This window comes from Ochotona curzoniae, unplaced genomic scaffold, assembly GCF_017591425.1.
Source record: "Ochotona curzoniae isolate NIBS_2020 unplaced genomic scaffold, NIBS_Ocur_1.0 contig_78, whole genome shotgun sequence".
Taxonomy (NCBI): domain Eukaryota; kingdom Metazoa; phylum Chordata; class Mammalia; order Lagomorpha; family Ochotonidae; genus Ochotona; species Ochotona curzoniae.
In genome coordinates this window covers 5,652,683-5,678,917 of record NW_024466559.1, presented here as the reverse complement: position 1 = coordinate 5,678,917, position 26,235 = coordinate 5,652,683, and the positions used below count along the sequence as shown (strand labels likewise).

At 49.6% G+C, this 26,235-nt stretch overlaps 1 protein-coding gene across 6 annotated transcripts in view; it reads right to left on the bottom strand.

Moving 5' to 3' along the window:
- KIAA1217 (KIAA1217 ortholog) overlaps positions 1–26,235 on the bottom strand; it is a 208,892-nt gene that overhangs the window by 46,221 nt on the left and 136,436 nt on the right. For all 6 annotated transcript variants that reach the window (XM_040992532.1, XM_040992537.1, XM_040992533.1 and 3 more), the window contains exon 5: positions 3,956–4,776. In XM_040992532.1, the coding sequence (XP_040848466.1) occupies positions 3,956–4,776 (821 nt within the window). The remainder of the gene's footprint in view (positions 1–3,955; positions 4,777–26,235) is intronic.

Genomic DNA, 26,235 nt, shown 5'->3' with positions numbered 1-26,235 from the left:
CTTCCCCAAGGCCCGTGGCCCCACATGGCCACAAGTGTTGTCCTGTCCATGTCTACACCATATCTTAGATATAATTTGTCATTAGGACACATGTGTCTAACTTGTTTTTATTGGAAGGGCAGATTAGATTTACAGAGAGAAGGAGAGACAAAGGAAAAATTCTTCCATCCACTGGTTCACTCCCTAAGTGGCTGCAATGGCCGGAGCTGAGCTGATCCAAAACCACGAGCTAAAAGCTTCTTCTGGGTGTCCCATGTGGGTGCAGGGTCCTAAGGCTTTGGGCAGTCCTCGACTGCTTTCCCAGGCCACACACAGGGACTTGGATGGGAAGTGGAGCATCTGGGATATGAATCGGAACTCCTTTGGGATCCAGGCACTTGTAAGGGAAGGACTCAGCCATTGAGCCATTGCACCAGGATGTTTAGCATGCTTTAATAGAAAACACATATCAGGCACAGTGGTGAAGCTGCTGTTTGGGACATGGTCATCCCTGATCAGAATGCCTGGGTTGGTTGGAGTCCTGGCTCCTCTGTGTTGGATCCCAGCTGCCTGCTCACGCATATTCTGGAAGCAGCAGGTGATGGCTCAAGGCCTGGAGCCTCCACTGCCGGCAAGAGACCCACACAGAGTTCCTGGCTTGTGACTCTGACCTGTCCCAGCCCCTGCTGTTCAAGGTATTTGGGGAATAAGCCAGTAGATAGAAGATCTCTGTCTCTCTACCTTTCATATAAGGTAAACAAAACAAAACAAACAAACAAAAAAAAAACAGTAAATGAAACAGAGAGGGAGAAAAAAAAGACATATCTAATTCATTAGGATATGGCACATGACTACATGTAAGAAATAATATTAAGTGATTTCTTTTTGTGTTCTTCATTTTGAAGTCAATTGAACTTCCTCTCTGATCTCTGCCATCCTCCAGTTACCCAGGCTGAAAGATATTTTGGTGCTGGGGGATGGTGCTGTGCCACAGTGAGAAGAGCTGTGATGCCTGCATCTCATAAGGGCAACAGTTTTGACTTCTGGCTGCTCCACTTCTAATCCAGCTCCCTGCTCATGTGCCTGGGAAAGGAGCAGAAGACGCGGGCCCCTGCACTCAACTGGGAGACCAAGAAGAAGTTCCTGCCTTCTGGCTCCTGGCTTTGGCCTGGCCCAGCCATTGTAGCCATCTAGGAATGAACCAGAAGATGGAATGTTTCTCTTTCTAATTTGCAAATAAACAGATACATCTAAAAAATAATGGAAAAGTACACTCACCCTCTTGCTTTCTCCTATGTTGAAACTGAACTGAAACTGATTCTGCCCTCTATACCCCGTGCTTAGGAAGTTATGACTTTAAGAGGGTCAAGATTCTAGAGCGCTCTCAGAAACTTCATATTTCTAAAATCACATCATGGTGCAGGTGAGACAATGGACTATAATTTGGTGTCTTGGTAATTGTTCTTGGCATTTCTGTTTTAAAATGTTTTCCTTTGACATAGTCCTGAGACTTTTTTTTAAAAAATAAAATCTACCAAGAAATGTCCTTTTCTTTCCTCTCCTATTTGTGCATAATTGTGCTAACCTACCAGCGAGGGCGGTTATATTTTAAGTGGCATGTATATATTTAGCAGTGCAATTATGCAAATCCTGCTGCGTTTATGGTTGTAAATATCCCTTGGGGGCAGTTACATAGTCTCTAATCCTGAACCAGTTCTTTTTGAAGGATTTGGACTCAATGCTCAGAATTCATTCCCGAACTTACTTCTCTGTCAGTGAAGTTTCCCTCCCCAGATGGAAGGGCCGAGTAGATTCTTTAAGGGGCCTGGACTTTTCTGCCATTCTCTAAGCTCCTCATCCTCTCTGTGTCTCAGACATAGAAAAGAGCCTTTATCCCATGCTTTACTTCTCAAAATGTCCACAACAGGCTGGAGCTGGGCCAGGCCCAAGCCAGGGGCCATGAGCTTCATCCGGATCTCCCATTGGATGGCAGGGGCCCAAACACTTGGGGCCTTCCTCTATTGCTTTGCCAGGTACATTAGGAGGGAACTGGATCTGAAATGGAGCAGCTCGGACTCGAACCTTTGCCCACATAGGAGGCCGGCAATCACATGACTTTGCATGCTGGGCCACATACCAGCCCTGAGACCTCAGTTTTTGCATCTGTAGAGTAGGCATGGCAGAGTCGCCTACCTTAGCGGACGTCACGATGACCACATGGTACAGAGCTTGGGAGCCCCTCAGCATGCACTTGGCTCTTGACAGCTCTCAGATTTGATGGCTGCTGACAAGCACATCTTTCTGGAACATTCAGCAAGATTTCCCTGTCGCCCAGTCACTGAGCATGTATGTCACAAGAGAGAACTGCAGTGGGAGGGGAGGAGGTCTGGCCTGAGCCCTGAAGGTCTCATCTTGCCGCATGTTCTCATGAGCCCAGGTGGGGAAGGGGAAGACAGGTGGAAGGGCTGAGGGTAGCAATTTCCAGACTCATGTTCTTTGCTAGAAATGAGCCATGCTCACTCCTATCTTGTGCCTGAGTGGGGTTACAGGGTGGCTTTTGACCTTTGAGCGACAGTGACTGCAGAGGAGGAGGGAGGGTGAGCATGGGCATGTGTGTGTGGGGTAACACACATGTGTATGTGTGCCTGCAGAAGTGCACTGTGTGTATGTAGGTTTACACAGTAATGAGAGACCCTCTATCCAGCCCACCCACACCCAAGCACCCTGATTCCACTTCTGGGAGACACAGCTGATTAATAAGTGAAGGGTCACCTAGATCAGATGTGTGAGATAAAAATTCTTGTGTTACAGCCTCACATTTGGGGGAAGGGAAAAAACCCACAAAATGCGGAATCATAGGCATCAGAAGAGTAACATGCTAATGATAATCTATTTCAGCAGAGCCTGAACCATTTTAGCCCATTTTTCTTGTGATTTGTCATGCTGGAAATAACAGTCAACCTCTGGGCAGAAGGCAGATGCCAGGGCCGGCCAGAGCATGCCCAGGACCTGGCAGGGGAGAGACAGTGGGATGTGTCTAAGGTGGCAGATTCCAGCAGCAGGACCTCTGCTATCTACAAGGTGGATCTGGTGGTGCAGGTGGCTCTGGTTCCAGCTGTAGGTTTTATTTTTTTTTTAAAGCACTTACTTAATGGGACTGGCGCTGTGGTGCTGCCAGTAAGAAGGTTCTGAACAGGTAAATTACTATAGAAAAATTTCAGGTACCAGGATTGTGGTGTCATGGAGTAAGCCCCCACCTGTGATGCCAGCATCCCACAGTGGGACGACTGGCATGGGACTGAGTCCTTGTTGCCCAGCTTCTGATTCAGTTTCCTACTGACGTGCCTGCGAAGGCAGCAGAAGATGAGCCAGGCACCCATACAGAAAACCCACAAGGAGTTGGCGGCTCCTGGTCTTGGTCTGCCCCAACCTGGCTGGTCCAGGTACTTGGGCGGTGAACCAGTTGAAAGAACACACACACTTTCTCTGTCCTTCCATCTTTCAAATAAATACATTTTATTTTTTAAAAGGGGTATTTTAAATACCTGAAAGGTTTGTTTTGACTGATTTTGTCATTGTGAAATGGAATCTGCTAGTTTCATGTACATTCAGATTGTCAGCATTCCTAGCAGACAGTGAGCGGCACGCTGATAAGACAACAAAACTACAATCAACACGGAAAAATGCCAAGTGCCCATCAAGTATCTCCACCTTGAACTCCTCACTGTGTGTGTTTAGGGACAGGTCAGGGGCTGCCAGTCCCAGATCTGTTTGTCTGAACAAGCATCTGTGCAGTCCCATTTCCCCCTGTAACTGTTTAGAAGCATGTTGATAATACAATGCCGTCAGACTCACACCCAGCAGCCAGCTGGCTGCTAACGGCTTGGCCACACATACCCTGCCCTGTATGAGGCTGCGGGTGCACCCTTTGCTCCTCTCCCTCCCTCTCCCACCCCTCACTTTTCCCACACCTTACCTGGTCTCTCTGTCTTTGGGGATCGTAGCCGTGCTGTAGGCAAAAACTTGCTTCTCCACCAGGGGTGGCCCGAGGTCCACGAAGCCGGGAAGGTTCCGTGGCTTTTCCAGGTACACCAAGGTACCTGGTTCCTTCTTGAAGGACTGGCGGCTGGGTGAAGCGCGGTCAGGCGGCAAAGCCAGTGGGGGCCCATGGGCGCCGTGCCCGTGCAGGTCCAGCATGCGCAGGTCACCCACTACCCGGTGCGGGGAGGTGGGCGGCGTCTTGGAGCCCAGCGTGGGCAGATGGCTGTCGGGGTATTTCCGGGACTTCTGCCTATACAGCGACTGCTCCAGATGCATCTCGGCTTGCATGGAGGGGCTGCAGTAGGCACTGGCCGAGCGGACGGCTGTGCGGTGGTAGGCGACGATGTGATCGGGGACATCCAGTGGGTAGCCTCCGTGTGAAGAGGCTATACTCATGCGCCCCTCGTGATAGAGGTAGGGGTCCGCGTAGAAACCCTCGTTCCTGTACAGGGCCATGTTTTTGCCCGCCATGTCCTCATCGGGCTTGACGTCTCTCCTCTCTAGGATGGCGCTTGGGCTGGGCGACATAGATCTGGACACGGGCAGGCTGGACAGTCTGTCCCTGGGGATGGTGGCGTTGCCAGGCATCGCCATGGGCCGGGAGCCCCCGTACGGGATCCTGGATGGGGAGGGAGGCATGGAGTGGGGCACAGGTGTGGATGGTGGAGAGCTCGGGATGGCGTGGGGAGTATGAGCGGCTGATCCGGGTCGGGATCCAGCGCCGTCTCCTCTGGCATAAGCGATTTCTCTCTGCATCTGCAAATACATCCAGGAGTTAGAATGTGGGCCTCAATATCCAGTGTGAGGGACCGTGCGGCCTCGAGGTGGGGTCTATAGAATAAAATGCTCCCCTTCCCCTGAAAGGTGGTCACACCTTCCCTTCTGGTAGCTTCCATCGTGTTGGGGAACTTTACAGACTTGGGGAAGTTAAGGATGCTGAGCTAGGCCAATAGTTACCCAAGGGGGTTTGGTGTAATCCCAGGAAGGCAAGAAGGCTTGGGGGTTTGGGGGGAAGCTGTGGTGTCAGAAGCAGGGTCACACAGAAAGACCCCAGAGGTGTCCCACATGCAGCTGACTTCGAGGGTGGAACAGAAGGGAGCAGGTGCCCCCAGGAGCTGGGCAAGACCAGGCATTCGATTCTCCCTCAGGGCCTGCAGAGGGGTGGGTGATCTTGGCCATAAAACCTGTTTTGGGGGACTCTGTCTTTCCCCATATGCAAGATAATGAACCTGCAGAGTTTCAAGTCACTGAATTTAGGTTCATTGTGGATAATGGCCTCAAACAACAAATATACTTCATGTGGAGCTCTGTCAGTTGGGGTTTGAGATAAACAAAAATAAAAACAAAGCTCAGGGCCTTGCATGGTAGCTAAAATGGCTAAAGTCCTTGCTTGGCACACACCAGGATCCCATATGGGCACCAGTTTGCATCCTGGCTGCTCCACTTTCCTTTCAGCTCCTTGTTTGGGGCCTGGGGAGTAAGCCTGCAGATGGAAGATCTTCCTCTCTGTCTCTTCTTCTCTGTAAATCTGCCTTTCCAATAAAAATAAATAAATCTTAAAAAAAAAAAGCGCCGAGGTTTGCTTATTGAGGTCAGAACTTCTTAGAGACAGTCAACAAACATGAGTCAAATGACTCGCTGGTGCTAGAGATGCGTTTAAAAACTTGTTTGGGTAAACAGTAACCTGACTCTCTCGGGTTCCAAGCTGATCTAGGAAAAACACCAAGGAAAGTTGGTAAGCTCCATCCCTCCACCAATGTGTTGTGCCTGGCAGAAGTTGGCATCTGAGAGACAGGGAGATGAGGATACAGGAGGTGAGCGCTCCCAGCAGGTGGCACCAGTGAGTGCCCGTAGAACTCGGGCTCGCATCTTCCCTGTGTTCTCCTCTGGGAGAAACAGGGACTGGAGAACCAACTCAGTGGGAGAACTCGCCCTTGTGCTCTTTCAAGGTTCTCTCTTCCCCGAATCCTTACCCCCAGCTCCACCCCCGCCACCAATGGCTCTAGAGCAGGTACAGGCAGCTCCGGCTCCCAAGTCAAGCGTGATGTGTATCAGGATGGGAGTCCACATTCCGCATCCTGCCTCTCCCACAGGAGCAGTGATAGATTGCAAGGTGTACGTGCCTGGAGCACGGATGAGGAGAGAGGACCAGGATGCACAGATGAGACCGCCCCAGGCAAGGGGGGGAGGGATGGAGAAAGAGAGATGTAGCAGGGTTACCAGGAGGAGGGCGGGGAGGGAGACAGAGTCCCTATTCCTTATCATATACATTCACTGATGCAGTCAGCACGTCCATCGGGCATTCCTCACAGGCAGTCTGCATGGCTCCGGATCAGCCCAGCATCCTGAGTTCCTCCTGGTTTTGGGTTTGACCCAGACCTGGCTACCTTAGGAGTGAAGGAGTAAATGGGAGACTCCCTCCTCTTGTTATCATTCTGCCTTTCAAAGACATAAATCTTTAAAAACTTGAAATATTAAAAATAAGCACATTAGAGGGACATCTCATTAGCCTCACTGGTGTCTAGTATAGATATTATCAGAGAAATGTGATAGTTAATTAAAATAAATGAGTCATTGTTGGCCACTGCTTGGGGGAAGCGAGTGGCAGTCTGAACACTGAACAAGCCAACATTCAGCACAGCACAGGTGCCAACCTGCAGGATCTCAGCCAGGGTATGGACAGACCTCGGTGGCCATGCTGGGTTATCAGCTTTGCTTGGAAAACTTCAAATAACCACAGGGGAGCCGAACACATACACATACACACACACACACACACACACACACACACAATTAGAGGTCGGCTGTGCAGACTCGGAAGTTGGAAACTTTGTGTGTAGTTCTTAGCAAGGACAGACTTCAGCCTTCAGCTACTCAATAAAAAGTGGTCCAGAGGGACACGTGGTTGACTGACTGATGCAGGGCGGCCAGGAAGTGCCCCAATCCAAGACGTCAAACAATTCCCGCCTCTCATGCCAGCCACCTGCCAAGAATCAGGCAGCTGCATGGTTTGATTTTGCTTTGGTCTCCAATACTCCTTTTGCTGGCACTAAATACGCACTGGGTCCTTGTTGCACTGCAATATGGAGTGAGAACTTCCAGGACTGCGGGGTGGGGGGAATTGGTTTAGCAGTTCAGACAGCTGTATCCCATAGCAGGATACCTGGCACTGGCTCTGGACTCCAGCTTCCTGCTAATGTGACCTGAGGGAGATGGCAGGTGATGGCTCAGTACTTGGGGTGCTGTCACCCACACTGGAGACCTGGACAGAGTTCCTGGCTTGCACACTTGGCTTATCTCAACCCAGGCTACCCTAGGCATCTGGGGAGTGAACCAGCGGATGGGAGATCTCTCTGACAACAGCTTCGTACAATAAATAACACCAGTCTTACAAGATAAAACAGATGGGGCACACCCACACTCACTCATGTATGTATTCACACACAGACACTCATCACACAGCCACATATCCACCCTCAGTCACACACACCCATACATCCTGTCTCACTGCCCATACTCACCCCTCATTCACACACTCATACCCCCAGTCACACACATATTTATGCACCCTCACAACCCTTTTATATACCATCACATTCCGCACATAGCCACACTTATACCCTCACACACATACAGTTACTGTTCACGTTAATAGGCCTGAATCCCTGATTCCCCCACCACTCCTTGTGACGTACCAGCCACCCCCATCACCTCCCCTCTCTGTGTTAAAAACTTCACGATCTGTTCCATCCTTGACATTTCTTGCCCAGAAAACCCCAACACTCATGTTCGGATCTGAGTTCAGAAAGTTCCATCGTGACACCAAGACAGAGACAAACCTAAACCCACCAACCAGGTTCTCCCCTTATCAGAATACTGCACACACCTGAGCCTGATCCTGTGGCAACTTCATCCTTCCACCCTGGAGACCCTGGTTCCGGGGATGGACGAGCCTGTCTGCCCCCATAGCTGCTCCGTCAGGCAGAGCCCAGAATCCCCGTTCTCCATTCAAACCTCTGCTGGCTGAAGCCTGCTTCCTTCTAGCTCTTACAGCTGGGGCTGCTGCTGTGGGAGCCTGACCGGGCAGTGTTGCAGTATACGGCCCAGTGAATGGACTGGCTGGCCCCTAGCCACCTCTACGGGAGCTTCAGATCCATTCCCCGAGCTTGGAGGGAAAAACAGAACCAGCTTCCTTGTCCCCCAACACACCCACCACCAGCTAAACCCCATCTCTCACTTGTGTGAAAAACAGAGGGAACCTTTAGTATGGGAAGGAGAAACAAACCAAAACAAGTGTTTGCAAAACCAGTGTTTGCTTCACGTGATCTCAGGAGCTGTCAGGGGTTTTTGTGTAGCCCGTGAAATCTATATGCCTTACACCTTGTGGAAAAAGGAATATCACGTAGCCTGCATGGCTGCCGATCCCTGCCATCCCCCCATCCCCGCCAAGCCCACAATTTATAAACATCCCACTCAGCAGGCGGCACCATGGAGCTGCCCACCCCGACCAGGAGGAGGGGGAAATAGGGAAGGGTCCTTGAGAGACTCCATCATGATCCTCCAAGACCTGAAGTCACTTACCTTGTCCCAGGGGAGCCACCTGTGTCACTCGCACCATTGGCTCAGCCCTCCACGGCGTGGCTGCCTTGCTTCCGAGTCCCGTGCCCAGCACCGGGTTGTCTTACACAGCGAGCTCTCCAGTGGATGCAAGGTCATCCCAGGGGATGCAGAAGCACCCTCCCACACACCCACAGAAGCCTCTCCCCACTCTGAGTGCTCACAACTTGCGAAGCCTGTCCTCACTGTGGTGGCTGTGCCCAGACTTGGGAGCCGAGCTGCCGCCGGCATGGAGGTGGAGGAGGAGGAGAAGGAGGAGGAGGAAGCGGAGGAGGGGCCCTCCCCACGCCAAAGGCCGCTCACTCCTCCCCTTGGAAATTAGTCACCAAGTAACCTCAGCCCACATCCAACCACAGGCCACCACGGGGGTGACTCAGTCCCTTAGCAGCCGCTTATAGGTGAGGCACGCATGCCAGCGCCAGGGAGCTGCGAGACCAGGTGAATGGGTGCTTGGCCAAAGAAACAGCACAAAGATGACTTCACCCAAGGCAAAGGGTGTCCTTCAGACAGACAACCAGCTGGCCCAAACGCAAAGAAAGCGCACACACACACACACACACACACTCTCTCTCTCTCTCTCTCTCTCTCTCTCTCTCTCTCTCTCTCTCTCCCTATGTGCTAGTGGTGGCCTCCCTCGAAGGCTGGCAGTCAGAACACATCTCTGTGGAGTGCAGGGTGCTGCCCAGGAAGCTCAGCTCAGCTCTCATTGCCCCTGCGGCTGCCACTTTCTGAAGCCCTGGGCAGGGAGTGGAGCGGGGTCAGGAGGGTGGGATTGGCAAATGGAGGAAACCCGAGCTTGTTCCGCAGGTGTTGGGAGAGCTGGGCAGGGACCACAGGCGCTGGGTGTTCATTAACTAGCCCGGGTGTCTCCAAGCTGAACTTTGAATGGTAGCCATTAAACAGCCTGCTGCTGGCTAGCCAGTCGGCCCCGGGTGGCCATGCAAGCTGGAAAAATCAGTGAAGGGACATGAGCACGCCCGAAAGACCCAGGAACCCAGAGCCCTGAGCAGAACACAGGAGGAGGTGAGGTGGTCCCCAGAGACCCCACCCCACCCTGGGGTGCAGCCATTGTTAGCACAGCTGCTGTCTTCCTGGGGCCAGGTGGGAGGAGTGAGCAGGCACCAGGCATCAAGACAGCACAGAGAACACCTGCCTTGGTCTGCAGGTGGGTCCTGGAGACACCTCCTGCTTGGTGCTTTCCGAGCAGCCCCCCAGGAAATGGGTATGGGGAGACGGCAGCTTTGCAGTTGGGAATCCAGCAATCAGGAAACTTAAGTTTTGGGTTCCAAGCTTCTGCTGGCCTCCTGCCACACCGGGCTACCGCACTCTGGGAAGCCTTGTGCATTTTGAAGGCTTTCGGAGGTCGCTCTTGCCGACCAAAAGAATTTGTGACGTGCCAGGAGCTCAAGGCCAGTGGGTGGTGGCACAGGCTTGCGGCTGCCAGGCAAGCACTCCGTGGCTATGCAGGCAGCGTCCCAAGCAACATTCGGAGGAGGTGGGAGCTGCTGATGGTGGCCACTGCAAAGGCCAGCAAGAGGACAAGGGGCTGTGAAAAAAAATACCATGTTTGGATTTTCTTAAAAGTCTCTTAAACACAAAGGGTTTGTGTAACACAAGGTCTCATTTCCTGCAATCAAATGTAAGACTTTCCTGGAAAGGCGGCTGTGGAGCTGGTCCCTCTTAGCCTGGTGAAGGCTGCACCCCAGCCCTACCTCCTCCGAGAGAATCTCTCATTGTGGCTGAGCAGGTGCTGAAGCCTATGAGACCAGAACAAGCTCATTTCTGAAGGCATGACCCCCGCAAGAGCCAATCAGATGTACTGGCTCCATGGGAGGGGCACGGGGCACGGCAGCCTCCGGAAGCTGGACTCAAGCAGCCCAAAGCCATTCTCGGCTTCCATGCTCTCCGTCAGGAACAGCTCTGGTCGGCTTGGAGTGCCCTTTCCTGACCACGTTGACCACAGGCTCCTCCTTCCCATTCAGCAGGCCAACAGTGTTTGCGCTCTCTGAACGCCAGTGGTGTTGTGAAAAGTATGCCTCTTTGCCTTTCTGATTCATTTCCTTGTTGACTTTTTTTTTCTTACTTAAATGCATATGCAAAAAGAACATCTCAAAGAGTGCTTATACATGGAAGTAAGGACTGCTGGAATCCTGTGTAACTCTGGTCATTCATGTCTCTTTTTTAGTTCCTAAGTGGAATGTCCCCCATTGAGAAGGCCGGCCAACAGTGGCTGAAATGACTGAATTCTCAAGACAGCCACAGGCCAGTCAGTGGCTGATGCTGTATTTAAGACAGGTGCGTGCCCAGCAGCAATGATGAAAGATTACAGTTCGGGGCAGAAGAAACAAGGAACGTTAAAGAAATCACATGACTTCCAAACCTCAGTCCATAACTCCGCAAAACCATGAGGCAGATAAGAGTAGCCCAGTCTTTCCCTGGGTGCCAGGCCAAGGACAAGCTCCTTGTGTGCCTGAAATAGTTACAGTCTGTGGCACAGTATCTTCTTTCCAGCCTTTGTGGGCACGGCTCAAACCACTCCTTCTCGCTCATTATCTGCACCTGCCTCCTCCTCCCACTTCCTGGATAGACACCAGTCCTTCCATCTTGCCACACCCTTCCCGGGGCTTCCCAGCTGGCATCTTCTGAGTCTTCCAGTGCCATATCCCACCCCAGGGTGGTCCTGAAAGATCCTCCGCCTCAGCTCGTCAACACTCATGCTGCAGAAGAAACTGTAAGGCTCTATGTGATTGTCACGGTTCTTACTCTACCATGGCTTGTCAGGGCCGTCCCCCGCCTAACATACACACACTCTTCAGGAGCCACAGCTCACAGGGTACGCTGGGCTCTTGTCTCAAGGGCACTGCCCTTGGTGACATATACAGGAAAACTGTGACTTCTCTTATCTGAATGTAGAGGATTTAGGAGGATGGGAGCCAAGAGCTTCCCTAAGTTTAGGTAGCTGTTCCGTGCATTCTCACCTCTGTGTATCCTCTAGGAGCATATTCCAAGATCTACACGGCATTTCTGAAACCCCAAAGCACCTGACCCTATAGGCATGTGCCCACCTAAAGTTTAATTTCTGCATCAGGCACACTAAGAAATCAACAACTAGTAATCATAACAGGACAAGGGTGCTACTAACACACAGTTATCAAAGCTGTATGGTGCTCACGATTTTGCGTATGTCTGCTGTCTCCCAGTGCCTGTTCCACACCATGGAGTGAAGAGAAACGGTGGAGAAGGCTGGAGGACTTCGCATCCCAGGGCTGCTGAGTGGTCCGGGGAGAGGTCTAGTTTCCAACTGTCTTCCTAGTCTGGATCAGAGAGGGATGCCTGACTCTCGGCCCTCAGTCCCTGAGTCCCCTGCACTGAAAGGTTCAGGTTTTTCTAGTAAAGGGAAAAACAAAAAGATACTGGCACAGCTCCTGGTCTGAGGCTCATTAGCCAGATGGCTCTTTAAACTCACCAACTTGTCGCAACACTAATTCCACCAGGAACAGAATTCATGTTGTATCAACTGCAGGGACTCAGATGGCACACCAGCATGTACAGTCGGGCATGCCCGAGTACAGGGAGTATGCTCTGAGAAACCAGGCAGCTCAGACGGCGATGATGTTGTGACATGATTGACAGCTAGGGGACTTCTTTCCACATGCATAGCCATTATGATGCAAGACACAACTGCACTCAGGCAGGCTGCCTGCTGCTCAGTAGTTCTCACACACGGACGCCACACTGCCATTCCTCACAGACGCACATGGACACACATGTGTTCACAAATGTAGATGTATATTCACACATTACCAGCCATCGCACGTCACAGGTTAGACCTACAGAATGACAGATGGTAGACCTGATCTTCTTTGCATCAATGTCTGAGGGTGTCCCTTTCCTGGAGTCCCATCTGTCTTCAAGACATAGGAACCAAACAGAGCCATGGGGCCCTGGCCAGTGTGCACTTGAGGGAGTTGATAAGGTGATGGATGACAAATGAGATACAAAGGCCAGCATTACGCTGTATCAGGTAAAGCCACTGCCTGTGGTGCTGGCATCCCATATGGATACCGGTTCACATCCTGGCTACTCCACTTCCAATCCAGCTCTCTGCCAATGGCCTGGGCAAAATATCAAAAGTGTTTGGACCTCTGCCACCCAAAAGGGAGACCTGGATAAAGCTCCTGACTTTGGCCTGGTCCTGCCCTGGCTGTTACATCTATCTGGGGCTATCTGGGGAGTAAGCCAGAGGATGAAAGACCCCTCTCTCTTCCTCTGCCGTTCAAATAAATAAATGAAACTTAGAAAAAGAAAACAAAAAGGTGACCTTATGAAACTGTGCTTGGTAACCATAACTAACCTAGACTTTGTCTATCAGTAAATATTTTGATTCAATCAGCCAGAAATAGTGGGGATCAGGAAAAAAATATTTTTTCCTATTTTTAAAAAATAGCATCCTGTTTTTTTTTTTTTAAAGATTTATTTCTTTGTATTCGAAAGGCTGATTTATAGAGAGAAAAGGAGAGACAGAGATAAATCTTCCATGCACTGGCCCATTCTCCAAATTACTTCAGTGGCTGGAATTGGATCGGTTTAAAGCCAGGAGCTTCTTGCAGGTCTCCCACAGGGGCATAGGAACCTGGGCACTTGGATCATCTGCTGCTGCTTTTCAAGGTATACCAGAAGGGAACTGGATCAGAAGTGGAGCAACCAGGAGCAACCAGCCTTATCTGTCCTGCCACCGCACGGGTCCCAGAAGCTTTGCTACTGATTCTGCTTTGGGATCCCTTTCAGTTGTGGTCATACCTATCAGATACAGGTTGTCATGCCCATTTCCCAGGTGAGCATCCGGGTCCAGGGACTTATCCTAGGCCAAAACACAGGCATCAGGAGCTCAAGAAACTCAGTGTGTCCAGAAATCACTGTGGTGGCCTGCCCTGTTCTGAAAGCTGCTGCTCAGATCCATCCTTAGAGAATGGCGCAGGAGTCCCAGGAGAAAGGTGGACCGACATGGGCCTCAGTCATGCCAAGAGGAAGGGGGTGGGGGAGATGACTTCAGGACATGGATCTAGGGGCCCCCGCCAGACTGCTCCATTTCAAAGGAATACCTCTGTGTGCTTTCAGCTCAGATATCAATGCCAACCAGCCTGCCTGCCCGCCAGCAAACCTGGCCTGACACCCGAGAGCATCAGCAAAAACCACTGCTTTGCTTTCTTTGGATAAATAACAGCCTCAAAGACAACCAGTTTGGAAGTCTGCATGAATCCTGGGGCTGACCCTGGAAAGCATCCTGCCCTGCCCCAAACAGCTGGGATCCTTGCCAGGCTCCAGCCCACTGCTCTCCTCGGCAGCAGGCTCTGCTCCTGTGACCCCAGCACATACTGCCAGGCCCTTGAGCAGCCCCACCCTGGAGTGAACTCTGCATGCCGCACGTGTGGTATGGCTCACAGAGACAACAGCCCGGATCCCTAGGACACGACGCCCCCACGAGGCAAGGGGCAGACACTGCCGACAAGTTAAAGATGCAAAGCTCAGGACTAGCACTGACAGCAAAGTGAGCCGTAGGCTGCACCCAGCATGGCTCATCTGCCCTCACAGCCCACTCCTACCTCCAGCCTCCCTTCCTTCTTTCCTTCGTTTTTCCTTTCTTTCTGTTTGAAAGGTTGAGTTAAGAGTTAGAGAGAGGAGAGAGAGATACAGAGAATCTTCCATCCATTGGCTTACTCCCCAAATGTCCACAACAGTTAGGGTTGGGTCAGGCGAAAGCTAGGGCCCTGGAACTCCATCTGGGTCTTCCACGTGGGTGGCATGGGCCCTAGGACTTGGTCCTACACCTGCTGCTTTCCCAAGCATATTAGCAGAAAGCTGGATGGGAAATGGAGCTGCTGAGACTCTGGGATTTTGGCATTGCAGGCAGCAGCTTAACCCACTGTGCCATGCTGCCACCCCCTCCCCCATGTCTAATGTCATCTTTTCTCTTTCTTTTCTTTCCTGCAAAGCAAAAATGGGGCAACATTTCCCCCAGAGAGGATCGGAAGATTTAGGTGCAAATACAGATATTGGGATTTCTTAGAATTAGGGGGCGGAAGATGCTGGCTGCATCCTGATGGTCTCTCTCCCAAGTCCACTGGCATCCCCACGTGGGTTCCCAAACATTTCCTAAAATGGTTCAGTCACCCTTACCGATTGGTGGCCCTACCCACCATGGTATCCAAGGGAGGCGGCCAGAGCTGGTGCAGGGAGCCCCAGGTTATGAAGCCGGGGGCTCAGGTGCCCCTTTTGAGATGTTTCTCAGTCACAGAATCGAGGTCCTGGCACACAACTGCTTGGAGTTCACAGTTCTCCCTGCAAGGTTAGTCCAAGAATTGGTTCTGCCCTTTGCCTCCTAGGGGCGGGGGATCCAATGAGCCAGGGTTTGCAGGAAGGAAAGTATGATGCCTAAGTGTGGCTATAAACATCGCCAATGCTCATGCGCCAGCTCAGTGGGCTCCGAGCAGAAGCAAACATATACCGTGGGTACAGCCCCTTGAATACAGTTGTAGGAAGACACCAAGAAGGATGCGTGCTCCGCGGAGAGAGTGCAGCTGAGGGAGTAGCACCACCATGTGGCACCATCACAGGCTTCAAACTATGCAGGAAAATGGAATCCCGCTGATTTCAGGGTGAACAATTTCAAAATCCATATACATATTCTTTTCAAGAAGGTGCAACTTTTTAAAGACCAAGAGAGACATTATCCAGGAGGAGATAGAAAAGTCCAAAGACATGCCAGGAATCCAAGCTCAAGACAGAGCAGTCACATGTTCAGAGCAATACATCTAATGTCCAATCCCTGTGGGAGTTTCACACACTTGTATCTATCTTGGGTACCCAGACACCATGGGGCACACATATGTTCTCTTGATCTAATATTCATATTTTTAAAAGACATATTTCACTTAATGTAAAAATACATTTACTTATTGGAAAGTCAGAAACAAAGAGACAGAGAGAGAAAGATCTTCCATCTACTGGTTCATTTCCCCCAAATGCTCCCAACAGCTGGGTCAAGCTGAAGCCAGGAGCCTGGAACCCAGTCCTGCTTGGGGAGCAGGGACCCAAACACTTGAGCTGCCACCTGCTGCCTCCCAGGGTGCATATTAGCAGGAAGCTGGGAGGACGTGGAGCCGGGACTCCAACCCAGGCACTTGAAACACATCTTAACTGCTGCATCATCAAATGCCTGTCCCTGGGTAATCTTTCTGTCATTAAGATAGGCCATGTATATGCGTATTTATCTTTCGATAATAATTCTGCATGAAAATTAAAAATGCAACAATTCCACAGTTGATTCATTTGGATGCTGTAACCACAAAGTGATACTGCATGGAAATGGATTGGCGTTCCACTCAATTTCTTTGGATCATTGTCATGAATAATAAAAACACGGAGACATTTTAAAACAACAAATTCCAGTCTTAAAGTGGTCCGATTAACATAATTACAGCCTTGGCTGGCCAAAAGTGCCGCATCTCACATTTTCATGAGACGTGGGGGTTCTCTCCAACCTCGAGCTAACAGGCACTTTTGCCTCCACAGTCACGCTAAACTCTGTCATGGTTCCCAGGAGCATTATGGCCTGGACCCTGCAGATACTGAGAGAATACATCACACCTCAGCATTTTCAGATGTGCTTTCAAAGGCACACAAAAAGGATAACCAGTTTGTGGCTATGCATCCAGAATGTTCCTCCAAGCCCTCCAGAACGGGTCACCAGATTAGCAAGTCCTCTTCAGTACCCTGGGTCACTCCAAAGAGCCACATACTCATCTGAGGGCCATTTGGATGTTGGTGACTTCATCTGTGTTCCCATATAAAATCATGCTTAAAAATAGTCCTCAGTAGGGGCTAGCATGGTGGCACCGTTGGTTAAGCCTGCACCTGTGGCATGGGCATCTCTTATGGGTGCCAGTTCCTATGCTGGCTGCTCTGCCTCAGATCCAGCTCCCTGCTTGTGGCTTGGGAAAGCAGTAAATGATGGCACAAAGCCTTGGACCCTGTACCTGTGTGAGAGACCCAGAAGAAACTCCTGGCTCCTGGCTTTGGATAGATGCAGCTCTGGCTGTTGCAGCCACTTTGGGAGTGAACTGGCAGATGGAAGAACTTTCTTTCTGTCATTCCTTCTCTCTGGAAATCTGATCTGCCTTTCTGATAAAGATAAATAGCCAATCAACCAGCCAAACACACCCATTCTGCATAATTCAGAAATACAGAGTGGTGTCAGTGCTGCCTGGTCCCTAGCAGAGGTCTATCCCTTGACCGCTGGGACACTCCCACTCTCGGTAAATCCCACGGCAAGGACCAATCCAACAATGTGCCAAACCCTAAGATGCCAAAGGTCTTGAGAACACACTGGACCGGGACATTGAACTGGCCTGTGTTTTCTCAGCAGGGGTGGGAATCCTTATTTGAAGTTTCACTGTTCCCACTCTGAACTCTGTCTTGGTCTTCACCTTAAGGCCTCTGATTCCACACATCACACAAGACACAGACGTTGTTCTAGGCCTATCCTTCCATCTGCTGTGTTATGACTCAAGAATACTCTTTAAAGGCATTTAAAAAGTTGATGTCCTCACCCCCTTGGTTACAATTTAAGCAATGAGACTCAGCATGCAATAACAAAAAGGTACTTCAAAATATTTGTAGAGAAATGAAATGAAAGCATAAGTGTATTTTGGTCCAAAAAAAAAATGAAAATCCATGCATTTTTGATAATATGCACTCTCCTTGAACTTTTTTTAAAAAGACATATATTTATTTATTTGAAAGAGTTACAGAGATCTTGTTTCTGCTAGGTCACTCCCCAATTGACCATAACGGCCAGGTCAGGGCCAGGCCGAAGCCACCAGCCTGGAACTCCATTTGGATCTTCCATGTGGGGCCATCTTCTGCTGCATTAGCAGGGAGCAGAATTGAAAGTTGAGAAGCCAGGACTCGAACTGGCATCCATCTGGGATGCCAGCGCTGCAGGCAGCAGCTCAACCCACTATCACCACAATTCTGGCCCTTCCAAACCATGCATTTCAAGATATTTGCATCACAATATTTTCCTTTTCCCATGATTTTTTTGGAAGTGTCTCTGGATTCATTGACTCTTTCATTCTTTGGGTCATCTATCTCTCCCACACTTGTTAAAATAATGTCATATAATTATGAAAATTTTAAAAACATGTCTTCCCCATGTGCTGCCTAAAAATTTCCAGTGTCATGGAAAGAACAATTTTGAGAATGTGAGTGCTCGAATGTAGTGAGAGTGTTTGGGAATTTCACCTCCCAGGAGTTGCCTGTCATTGTCAAGAGAACACTCTGGAAAATAATGCCACGATATTTTGGATCTGGTTCAGCCAACAGTGTCTGACCCAAACTCTCTCCTAATCTGAAGTAACTGCATTGTCAGTTGACTTGATGCCCTGCTCTCCATCTGCAAAAATATTGGGTGAGACATACCTGTCCAGTTTAAAATTTATTTCTTTATTTCTTGGGTCTAGGTTCATGCACTTCCAAGGCATGATCTCTGGCCCTACCACAGGAGCTGTGGTTTTGTCACTGTTGCTGTTTTTAGTAGAATCATCTACAAGAGAGCAAGTAAGTGAACTCTGCTGCTTTCCAGAGGGTAAAACTTAGAGGAGTCCTCAGCTGCAGCAATGGCTGAGCCAGGAAAGCCAAATCTACTGTCTTCTCCTCAATCAAGCAACACACCTAATCTCAGGAGTCCCAGAGGGATGAGAACAAAAGCAAGGAACGACCTGGCCCAGCACTGGCTAAGGACAGGGCCTTAGCTCCGGGACAGGTGGCTTGGGCTCAGCCCTATTTTTTTCACCTCCACCTGGGCCCTCCCAGGGAACAGACAGACAGAAAACGTACTTCACGTCCCTAGTGCAGGTATCCCTGACTACCTGGAGGCTCTGTGGGCAAGCACGGCAGTGCCAGAGGCTGATCCACCATGGCCTGATGTTGTCCTATGAAACTCTGGCCTCTATGACGTCAGGCTGCCTTGGGCCTTGGGTCACAGTGACCCCCGAAACGACTCAGTGATGTTAGTTGCAACTGCCCAACCACCCTCAGCCTCCTGCTTGTCCAGGACACAGCTGACTGGGTTACAAAGGTGACGCCCACACCCTCTTTGCACTCCTGACTCCTGGCCCTGTTTCTCCAGGGAGCTCCCACGAATTTTCTCAACCACACAGTGCCAGCAGCAGCTGCGGATCCTGTAAACGGACAGAGTACCTCTCCCTTCTATCAAACACATGCAAGCACAGAGATCACGTACCTCGTGGGGAAAAAAGCAAAGAAGGAAAGTAACATGTACCTAGCAGGTGACATGTATCTTAAAAAACACTGTGATTTGTTTGTTTTCAAAAGATTCCTATGTGTTCAGCTATACCCTTAAATTCATGTGAAAGTTAACACTTGCTCCAAGAGAACAGTCACCTGCAAACTTGGTTTGATTGGTCTTGGACATTGAGAGCCCGAGTTGCTACAATATGGAATCATCTAGAAGGGTCAGGGCTATCCAGGGGCACCCAATAAGGAATGCAAAGTCAGCCCAAGAAAACTCATGAGGACAGAGGACACAACGTGGAGACACAAGGTCCTGTATTCCCACGCCACGGCTATTCCCGCTACCAACTCTATTTACAGGCATGAAGGAAAGCGATGTGACTTGGACACTGCAAGGCATAAGGGTGTGGCACCACCCAGCTTTCTCCTGCACATTCCAGCCAGCACCAGCCCAGCCCTTCTCCGGGAACCGCCTTGCACTTGCCACAGGAGGAGGGAGGGATGGCTGCAGGGCTCTGGTTTAGCCAAGCCTGGGGCGTGGGGCTGCAGACCAGGCGCTTCAGTCTGCACACCCAGACTCTGGGCTAGCGCAGAGAGCTGCAAGTCGCTCCAGGGAATATCTATGGTAGACCTGAAGCCTGGTGCTCTTCCCTGGTTCCCCTGTACTCTGTGTCCCTCCTCCCAACAGCGCAGGGGTGGCTCTCCACTCAGACTTCACAGGCAGCCCCCTCTGCTCTGTCCCAGAAAAACACCTCTCAGGAGGGACTCCACAGGAGGCACAGAGGGACAAGGAGGCCCAGCATGTCCTCCTGGTCAAATGCTACCCTTCACCACTCTGACTTGTCCCTGTGTCCCTGCAGAAGCAGCTGGGCTGGATATGAGGTCTTGATTGCTACAGATACTTAAAAAAAATCCAAAATAATTTATCTTGAAGCCAAAGGAACACTACTTATTAAATATCATTATTATTCTCCAGTTATCTATCTTTGGCTCCAGATCTGGAATCTGAGCTACTCCGTGAAAAACAGGGTCCAAACAAGACTGAAAAACACAAACCATGGACACAGCCAGCTCTGCTACTAACTTGCCTGTGATCTTGTTACTTCATTTCCCTCTGCCTCAACCTTTCAACCTTAAAATGGGTATCAGAGTACCTATGCTATAGGGTTGTCTGAATGACTCAGCGTACTATGATGCCTTCTTTAGACTGCACAGGACAAGTGGTTACAATCTGACATTTAGTTGCTGTGTTTACAAAATTCCTTTCAAAGGAACAAAATTCAAAGCATTGGCCCAACGACTGTAGGAAGGAGAGTCAATATGATTCCTACAGAGGACTGTATCAAGCCATTGTGAAACATGACTTGATACGCCCATATCTGTTATTAAAAAAACTGAGTTTCCATTTCATTTCAGAAGGCTTGAATTGGTATCTCTTTCAAAAATTTCCAAAGCAAGATTCAAGAGCTATTTTTATTTTAAACATTAAAGGGATTTTCACAAGAAAAAAAAAATCCATGTAATTTCCCTTTAGGATGCCAAAGCACACACAGTACTCATTTTCTTCCGCTGCCTTCAAATTGTCCACTTTATCTCTGAAGCCAGCACAAATTCGCATCTTCATAAAACCACGCAAAATGATCACCCAACACATACAGCAATGTGATTTGTGCACACGAACTGTGTTGACCCTCACCGTTCCTTATTAAAGATAAGGGATCATCAGGAACTAGATGGCAAGAGCTATAGATGGGAGATAAGCCAGGGTCATTCTGGAAGATTCTTAGCAAACAGGCTGAGACCAGCCTCACAGAGTGCGCACCCTAAGCCGTGTGCTGGGTATCAGCACAAAAACCTGTAAAGTGGGCATGCCCGGTGCAGCTGAACTCCCCTACAGAAGTAAGCCCAAGGTTATACTTGGCAACAAAGACAGGGTTCTTACCTCTCATCTTCTTGCAGTTCTTTCTGTCCTGGAAGAAACTTGCTACATTTGCAGAGACCTTGAATCCGCCCCTCCCAGGCTTCTACCTCTGCCAGGCTTCATGGTGGCTAAAGGCACGGCTTGTTTGTTTAAAAGGCATGGCTTGCTTGTTTGTGTAACAGAAGGAGGTTTCTAGTTAAGATCGGTGGTTTCAAGGCGCCAAGGGCACGCTTGGGTCTCCAGGGGTCTCTGCTTCTGAAACTCCGCAGAAGTTCAATCCTACTCAGATGGCATTTTTTTTCCCCCGTTCCCGGAAATCAGCCTAACTCAAACCAATGCTGAGCTAATGAGAGATGTTCCTTGCATGTGTTCCGTCTGGCAGAGACGGCAGCCGCAGGCAGCCCCATCGAGGAAACACGTGATGTTTATAAATACAGTGTGTCTCACGTTGTCATAACCTCTCAATGACAAAAAAAAAAAAAAAAGCCAGAAAAGGCGAACAGCCACACAAGCAAGAGGATGAAGTTTGTATCATTTGGCAGCTGCATAACGATGTACATGCATTACTTTCCTGCTTCTTAAAGAAATGAGAACTATAGCTGGAACCAGCAAGAGAAGAAGAGTATCTCCCTCAGGCTCTGAGCAGCTTCTGTATGAAGATGTGTTTGCCAGGTGGCTTGTTCCAGTAACAGCAATTCCTTAGCAAGTGCGGCCAGAGCATCTCTGTGCTGACGCTGCAGATGCCAGCTTTACCCACTGCACCACAATACCAGCCTCAGAAAGGCACAACATTAAAGGGGCTTTGTTGCAGCTAGTGCTGTGTGCAGTAGGTATCCCATACGGGCAGAGGTTTAAGTCTCAGACATGCCTTTTTTTTTTCTTTATAAGACTGATTTATTTTTCTTGGAAAGGCAGATTTATAGAGAGGAGGAGACAGAGTGGCCGCAATAACCGGAGCTGAGCCGATCCAAAGCCAGGAGCCAGGAGCCAGGAGCCTCCTCTTGGTCTCCCACAAGGGTACAGGGTCCCAAGGCCTTAGACCACCCTTGACTGCTTTCCCAGAACAGAAGTAGGGAGCTGGATCTGAAGTGGGAAAGCTGGGACACAAACTGGCACCCGTATGGGATCCTAGCACATGTAAGACGAGGACTTTAGCCACTAAGCTACTGCACCCGGCCTTGGATACTCCACATCTGACCCAGTTCCCTGCTGCTAATGTGTTTGGGAAGAGAGTGCAATATGGCTTCAGTGCTTGGGACCCTTGCACCCATGTGGAAACTCAGAAGAAGTTCCAGAGTTCTGGCTTCGAACTGGCATGGACCCAGCCCCTCAAGCCAGAAAATAAACCTTTAAAAAGAGGGCATTATTAGGGTCTATAATCAGAGGTGTGTTCCAAGCAAATGACGATGCAGCCTGGAAGTGATGTGGCAAACGGCAGCTGTCTGTATCACTCTGATGACTGGCCACACTGTCTCAGCTAGGCTATCTGGGTGTGGTCGCAGCTGTCGCTTTGATTATAGCTCCAGGCTCTTGCCCCAGAGCCTCGTCCCATAAAGGAATGGCACCAGGAATAGCTGGTTGGTGAATCAGGTAAACATATCTATGACCCCACGGTGGGAGGCACCGGGGATACTGGCTACCCACTCTCAAAGCAAGGGATGTGAGCCACAAATACAGCCAAACCTGAGCTCGTGTGGACTTATGACCTCGAGGTATATCACCAGCATTGATGGATGTCACTCCAAAAATCCACCTGTGGAACCCACAGCAGCTCAGAAGAACCTGTGTTTCTGATGATTGCTTGTTCTGATCTGACAAAGTTACTTTTTCTTATTATTATTCTGAATTTTACGGTATAATTCCATAGGGTCTGGGATTTCCCTGCCCCTTCCCCAAATTCCCACTCCCCGACTGATTTCCTCCATATTATTACAATAGTATAGTCCTTCATAAGCAGTCTTAAGTCCATCAGTCTGTTATTTAAGTGTGCCCCAACATTGCTGGTACAGACAATGTCAGATAGTCCAGCATCCCATTGTTCTAGATATGTCCAGCAGTTTTGCTGGGAGCCCATCTTTGATTTGGAAGTAGAGATGCATACTGCATTGATATGATAGTCTCTATTATGCTGTCACTATATATGCCCTTAAATGGAAGCCATGACTTTTTCTTTTTTCTAATCAATTAATTAAAATTTTCCTTCATATTTAAAAGCCTGAGGGGGGAGAGAAATAACTATATACACATATACACACATATAAATCACATACACAGAGGAGAGAGAAAGACAGAGCGAGAGAGAGCGAGCGCACTTCAGTCCACTGACTGACTCCCCCAAATGTCTGCAACAGCTGGGGCTAGGTCAGCTTGAAGCCAGCAGCCAGAACTCCACCTGTACCCCTGCATAGGCGTCAGTGATCCATGCGCTCAAGCCACCACCTGCTGCCGCAGAGTGTGCACATCAGCAGGAAGCTGAATTGGAATCGGAGGAGCTGGGACTTGAACTAGGCACTCTGGGGTGTAGGCATGGATGAATCACTGTACCTGCCCTCTGGTCTTCATGTTTTCTCTGTTTTTAAACTTTAGGGTTATTAACTGCTAAAATCTAACCATATTAGCAGAACAAGGAATTCTTGTTCGGACAGGTCCATATCGTTAAGCAACCAAATACTGGAATATACTGGGAGTGTGCTATAAACCTCAAATATTTATGTTCACAAATCAAAGCATGGGATAGGAAAGTGTGACCTAAGAGCTATGGCAGAAATCCACTGAGATACTTCAGGAGATTCTCCCAGAGTGGACGTGGTGAGCTTTGTACACGGAACGAGGGCACACTTTGAGGCAGGTGTTTGGAAATGGACAGTGCATGGACGTGTGGCCATGTACACTGGAGATGAAGACTGCAGGGGAAGAGGCCAGTAGTGGCCATAGGAATGATGATGGCCCATCCCACAGCTGGCCTGCCTGGCCTGAATGTGCAGCAGTGTGGCCCAACAGGTTCCCTAACCTCACAAAGCTGCAGCTTTCATACCCAAAACGGGGGTCCGGGTGGAGGCAACTAGGAATTCCTCTCACCTCACACTGTGAAAATCAGAGCTCAGCAGGGAATCTGTGGTGGATTAAGTGCAGCCTGGCGGTCAGCTGTGAATGCGGCTGTTACTGTGTGAGTGGAGAAAGACCTCCAAGAGGCACATGTCCTTGGCCTAGCCGTTCAGACGCTCTCGTTGCCTGCTAATAGGGACTCTGGATAGCTGGTCTCCTACCGTGCATGTGGCAGACCTGGATTGAGTTCTTAACTCCCAACCTCAGGCCTGGTCCACTTCTGGCTATTGTGGGCCTGTGGGAGAGAGAGGCTCTGTCTGTCCCTGCTTCTGTAAGACTTGGAACAAGCTTCAGCATTATGGCTCAGTGGCTAAGTCCTCGCCTTGCGTGCTCCAGGATCCCATACGGGCACCTGTCCTAATCCCAGCTGTCTCACTTCTCATCCAGCTCCCTGTTTGTGGTCTGGGAAAGCAGTCCAGGACAGCTTGAAGCATTGGGACCCAATACCCGCATGGAGGAGGCTTCTGGCTCTGGATCGGTTCAGCTCTGACTGTTGTGGCCATTTGGGGAGTGAACCAGTGGACAGAAGTTTCTCCTCCTCTCTGTAAATCTGCCTAATAAAAAGAAACAAATCTTTCAAAAAAATGTGATAGAATTAAAAAAAAATGGAACATAGGAAAGAAAACCAGCTGAGTGTTTCAGCAAACCTCTACGTCAACAGGATGTCATTCTCTTCTGGGGAATCCTTCCTTTCTCCCAAAGCCAGCACAGCTACAAAATGGGTATGTATTGCTTCTTGTTGAAGCCAGAAGATGACAGAATGCGGTAAAGTTAAAGGTAGTAAACTGTCAAGCAATACTCATTTAAGATTTATTCATTTTTAGTTGAAAAGCAGGGTTACAGAGAGAGGGTGAGATAGAGAGAGATCGTCCATCTGCTGGTTCACTCTCTAAATGGCCACAAAGCCCAGAGATGAGATGATCTGAAGCCTGGAGTCTTTTTGCAGTCCCTTACATGAGTCCAGGGGCCCAAACACTTGAGCCACTCTGCTGCTTTCCCAGGTGCATTAGCAGCGAGCTGGATCAGAAGTGGAGCAGCTGGGACTAACGAATATTTGAGTGTAAGAGATGCTGATGGCACAGGGAGAGACTTAGCCTACAACACCATGGCATTAGCTTCAATACGCATTTACTAAAGTTAAAACTAAACTGAGTATGAATACAGGATGCTTTGTGCATGCTAACATCTCTGGAACATCATCTCAAAACTTGCAAAACTCAAGTGGAAATATCAGACTGGGAGGCTATGAGCTGAGCACAAGGAAATGGAAAGTAGGTTCAAATCCAAGGTCTGATGGCCTGGGAGAGATGTGGGTGGTCTCAGAGTTTTTCCTTTGCAGAGCTGGAGCCAAGGGACAGGGGCAGGGCGCCGTGCTCAGGATGCTGCTTGGGACACCTGCATTGCCTGTTGGAGTGTCCAGGTTTGGTTCATGGCTCTGTTTCCAAATCCAGCTTCCTGTGACTGTGCATGCCCGGGAGGCAGCAGATACCAGTTCTAACACTTGGGTCCCTGTCACGGTGAATGGAGGAGGCCAGGATGGAGTTCCTGGCTTCTGGCTCTCAGCCCAGTCCAGCCCTGCCTGTGGTGGGATTCTGGAGAGGGGGCAAATCAGCAGATGGAAGATCTCTCTGTGTGTCTGTTTTTGTCTCTCTGCCTTTCAAACAAATAAATAAAAAGCATCCCACATGGAGTCCGTAAGCCGTTCTGCAGAACTGCTGACAAACTGGAAGGATTCACGAAGTTAACACATCACCCACTGTGTTGACACAGAAATGTCTGTTCTCCGACATCCAGAACCACCACGATCAAGAATAAACACTCTTTCTATGCTGACAGAGTCTGCCAAGGAATTAACATAGTTCCCACACATTGTTATCATTAGAGAAAGTCACTGTGGAAGTCTGACAACAGAAAGTCAGATAACTAAAAGATCGAGAGACCAAAGCTGACACACACAACACAGGCCACAGACGCCTGTGTCCTTGTGGAGTGGGAGTGGAGGGGGTTGGGGGAAGCTGCAGGTGGAACTGCAAACATTAAAGCACCAACACAGCGAGGTAAAATCAAGCACCCCTGGATACAAGTAACCAGAATCACAATTACGTCTGGGGATGAGAACAGGCAGTTGAGCTGACACTGAAGACTGAGGAAGAATCAACCCATGATTGGGGGGTGCCATCATTGTCCCCAAGGCACACTGGGGAACAAATGTGGACATGTACCATGGACTGAGAGGCTAGGCTAGCTCTCAGAGGATG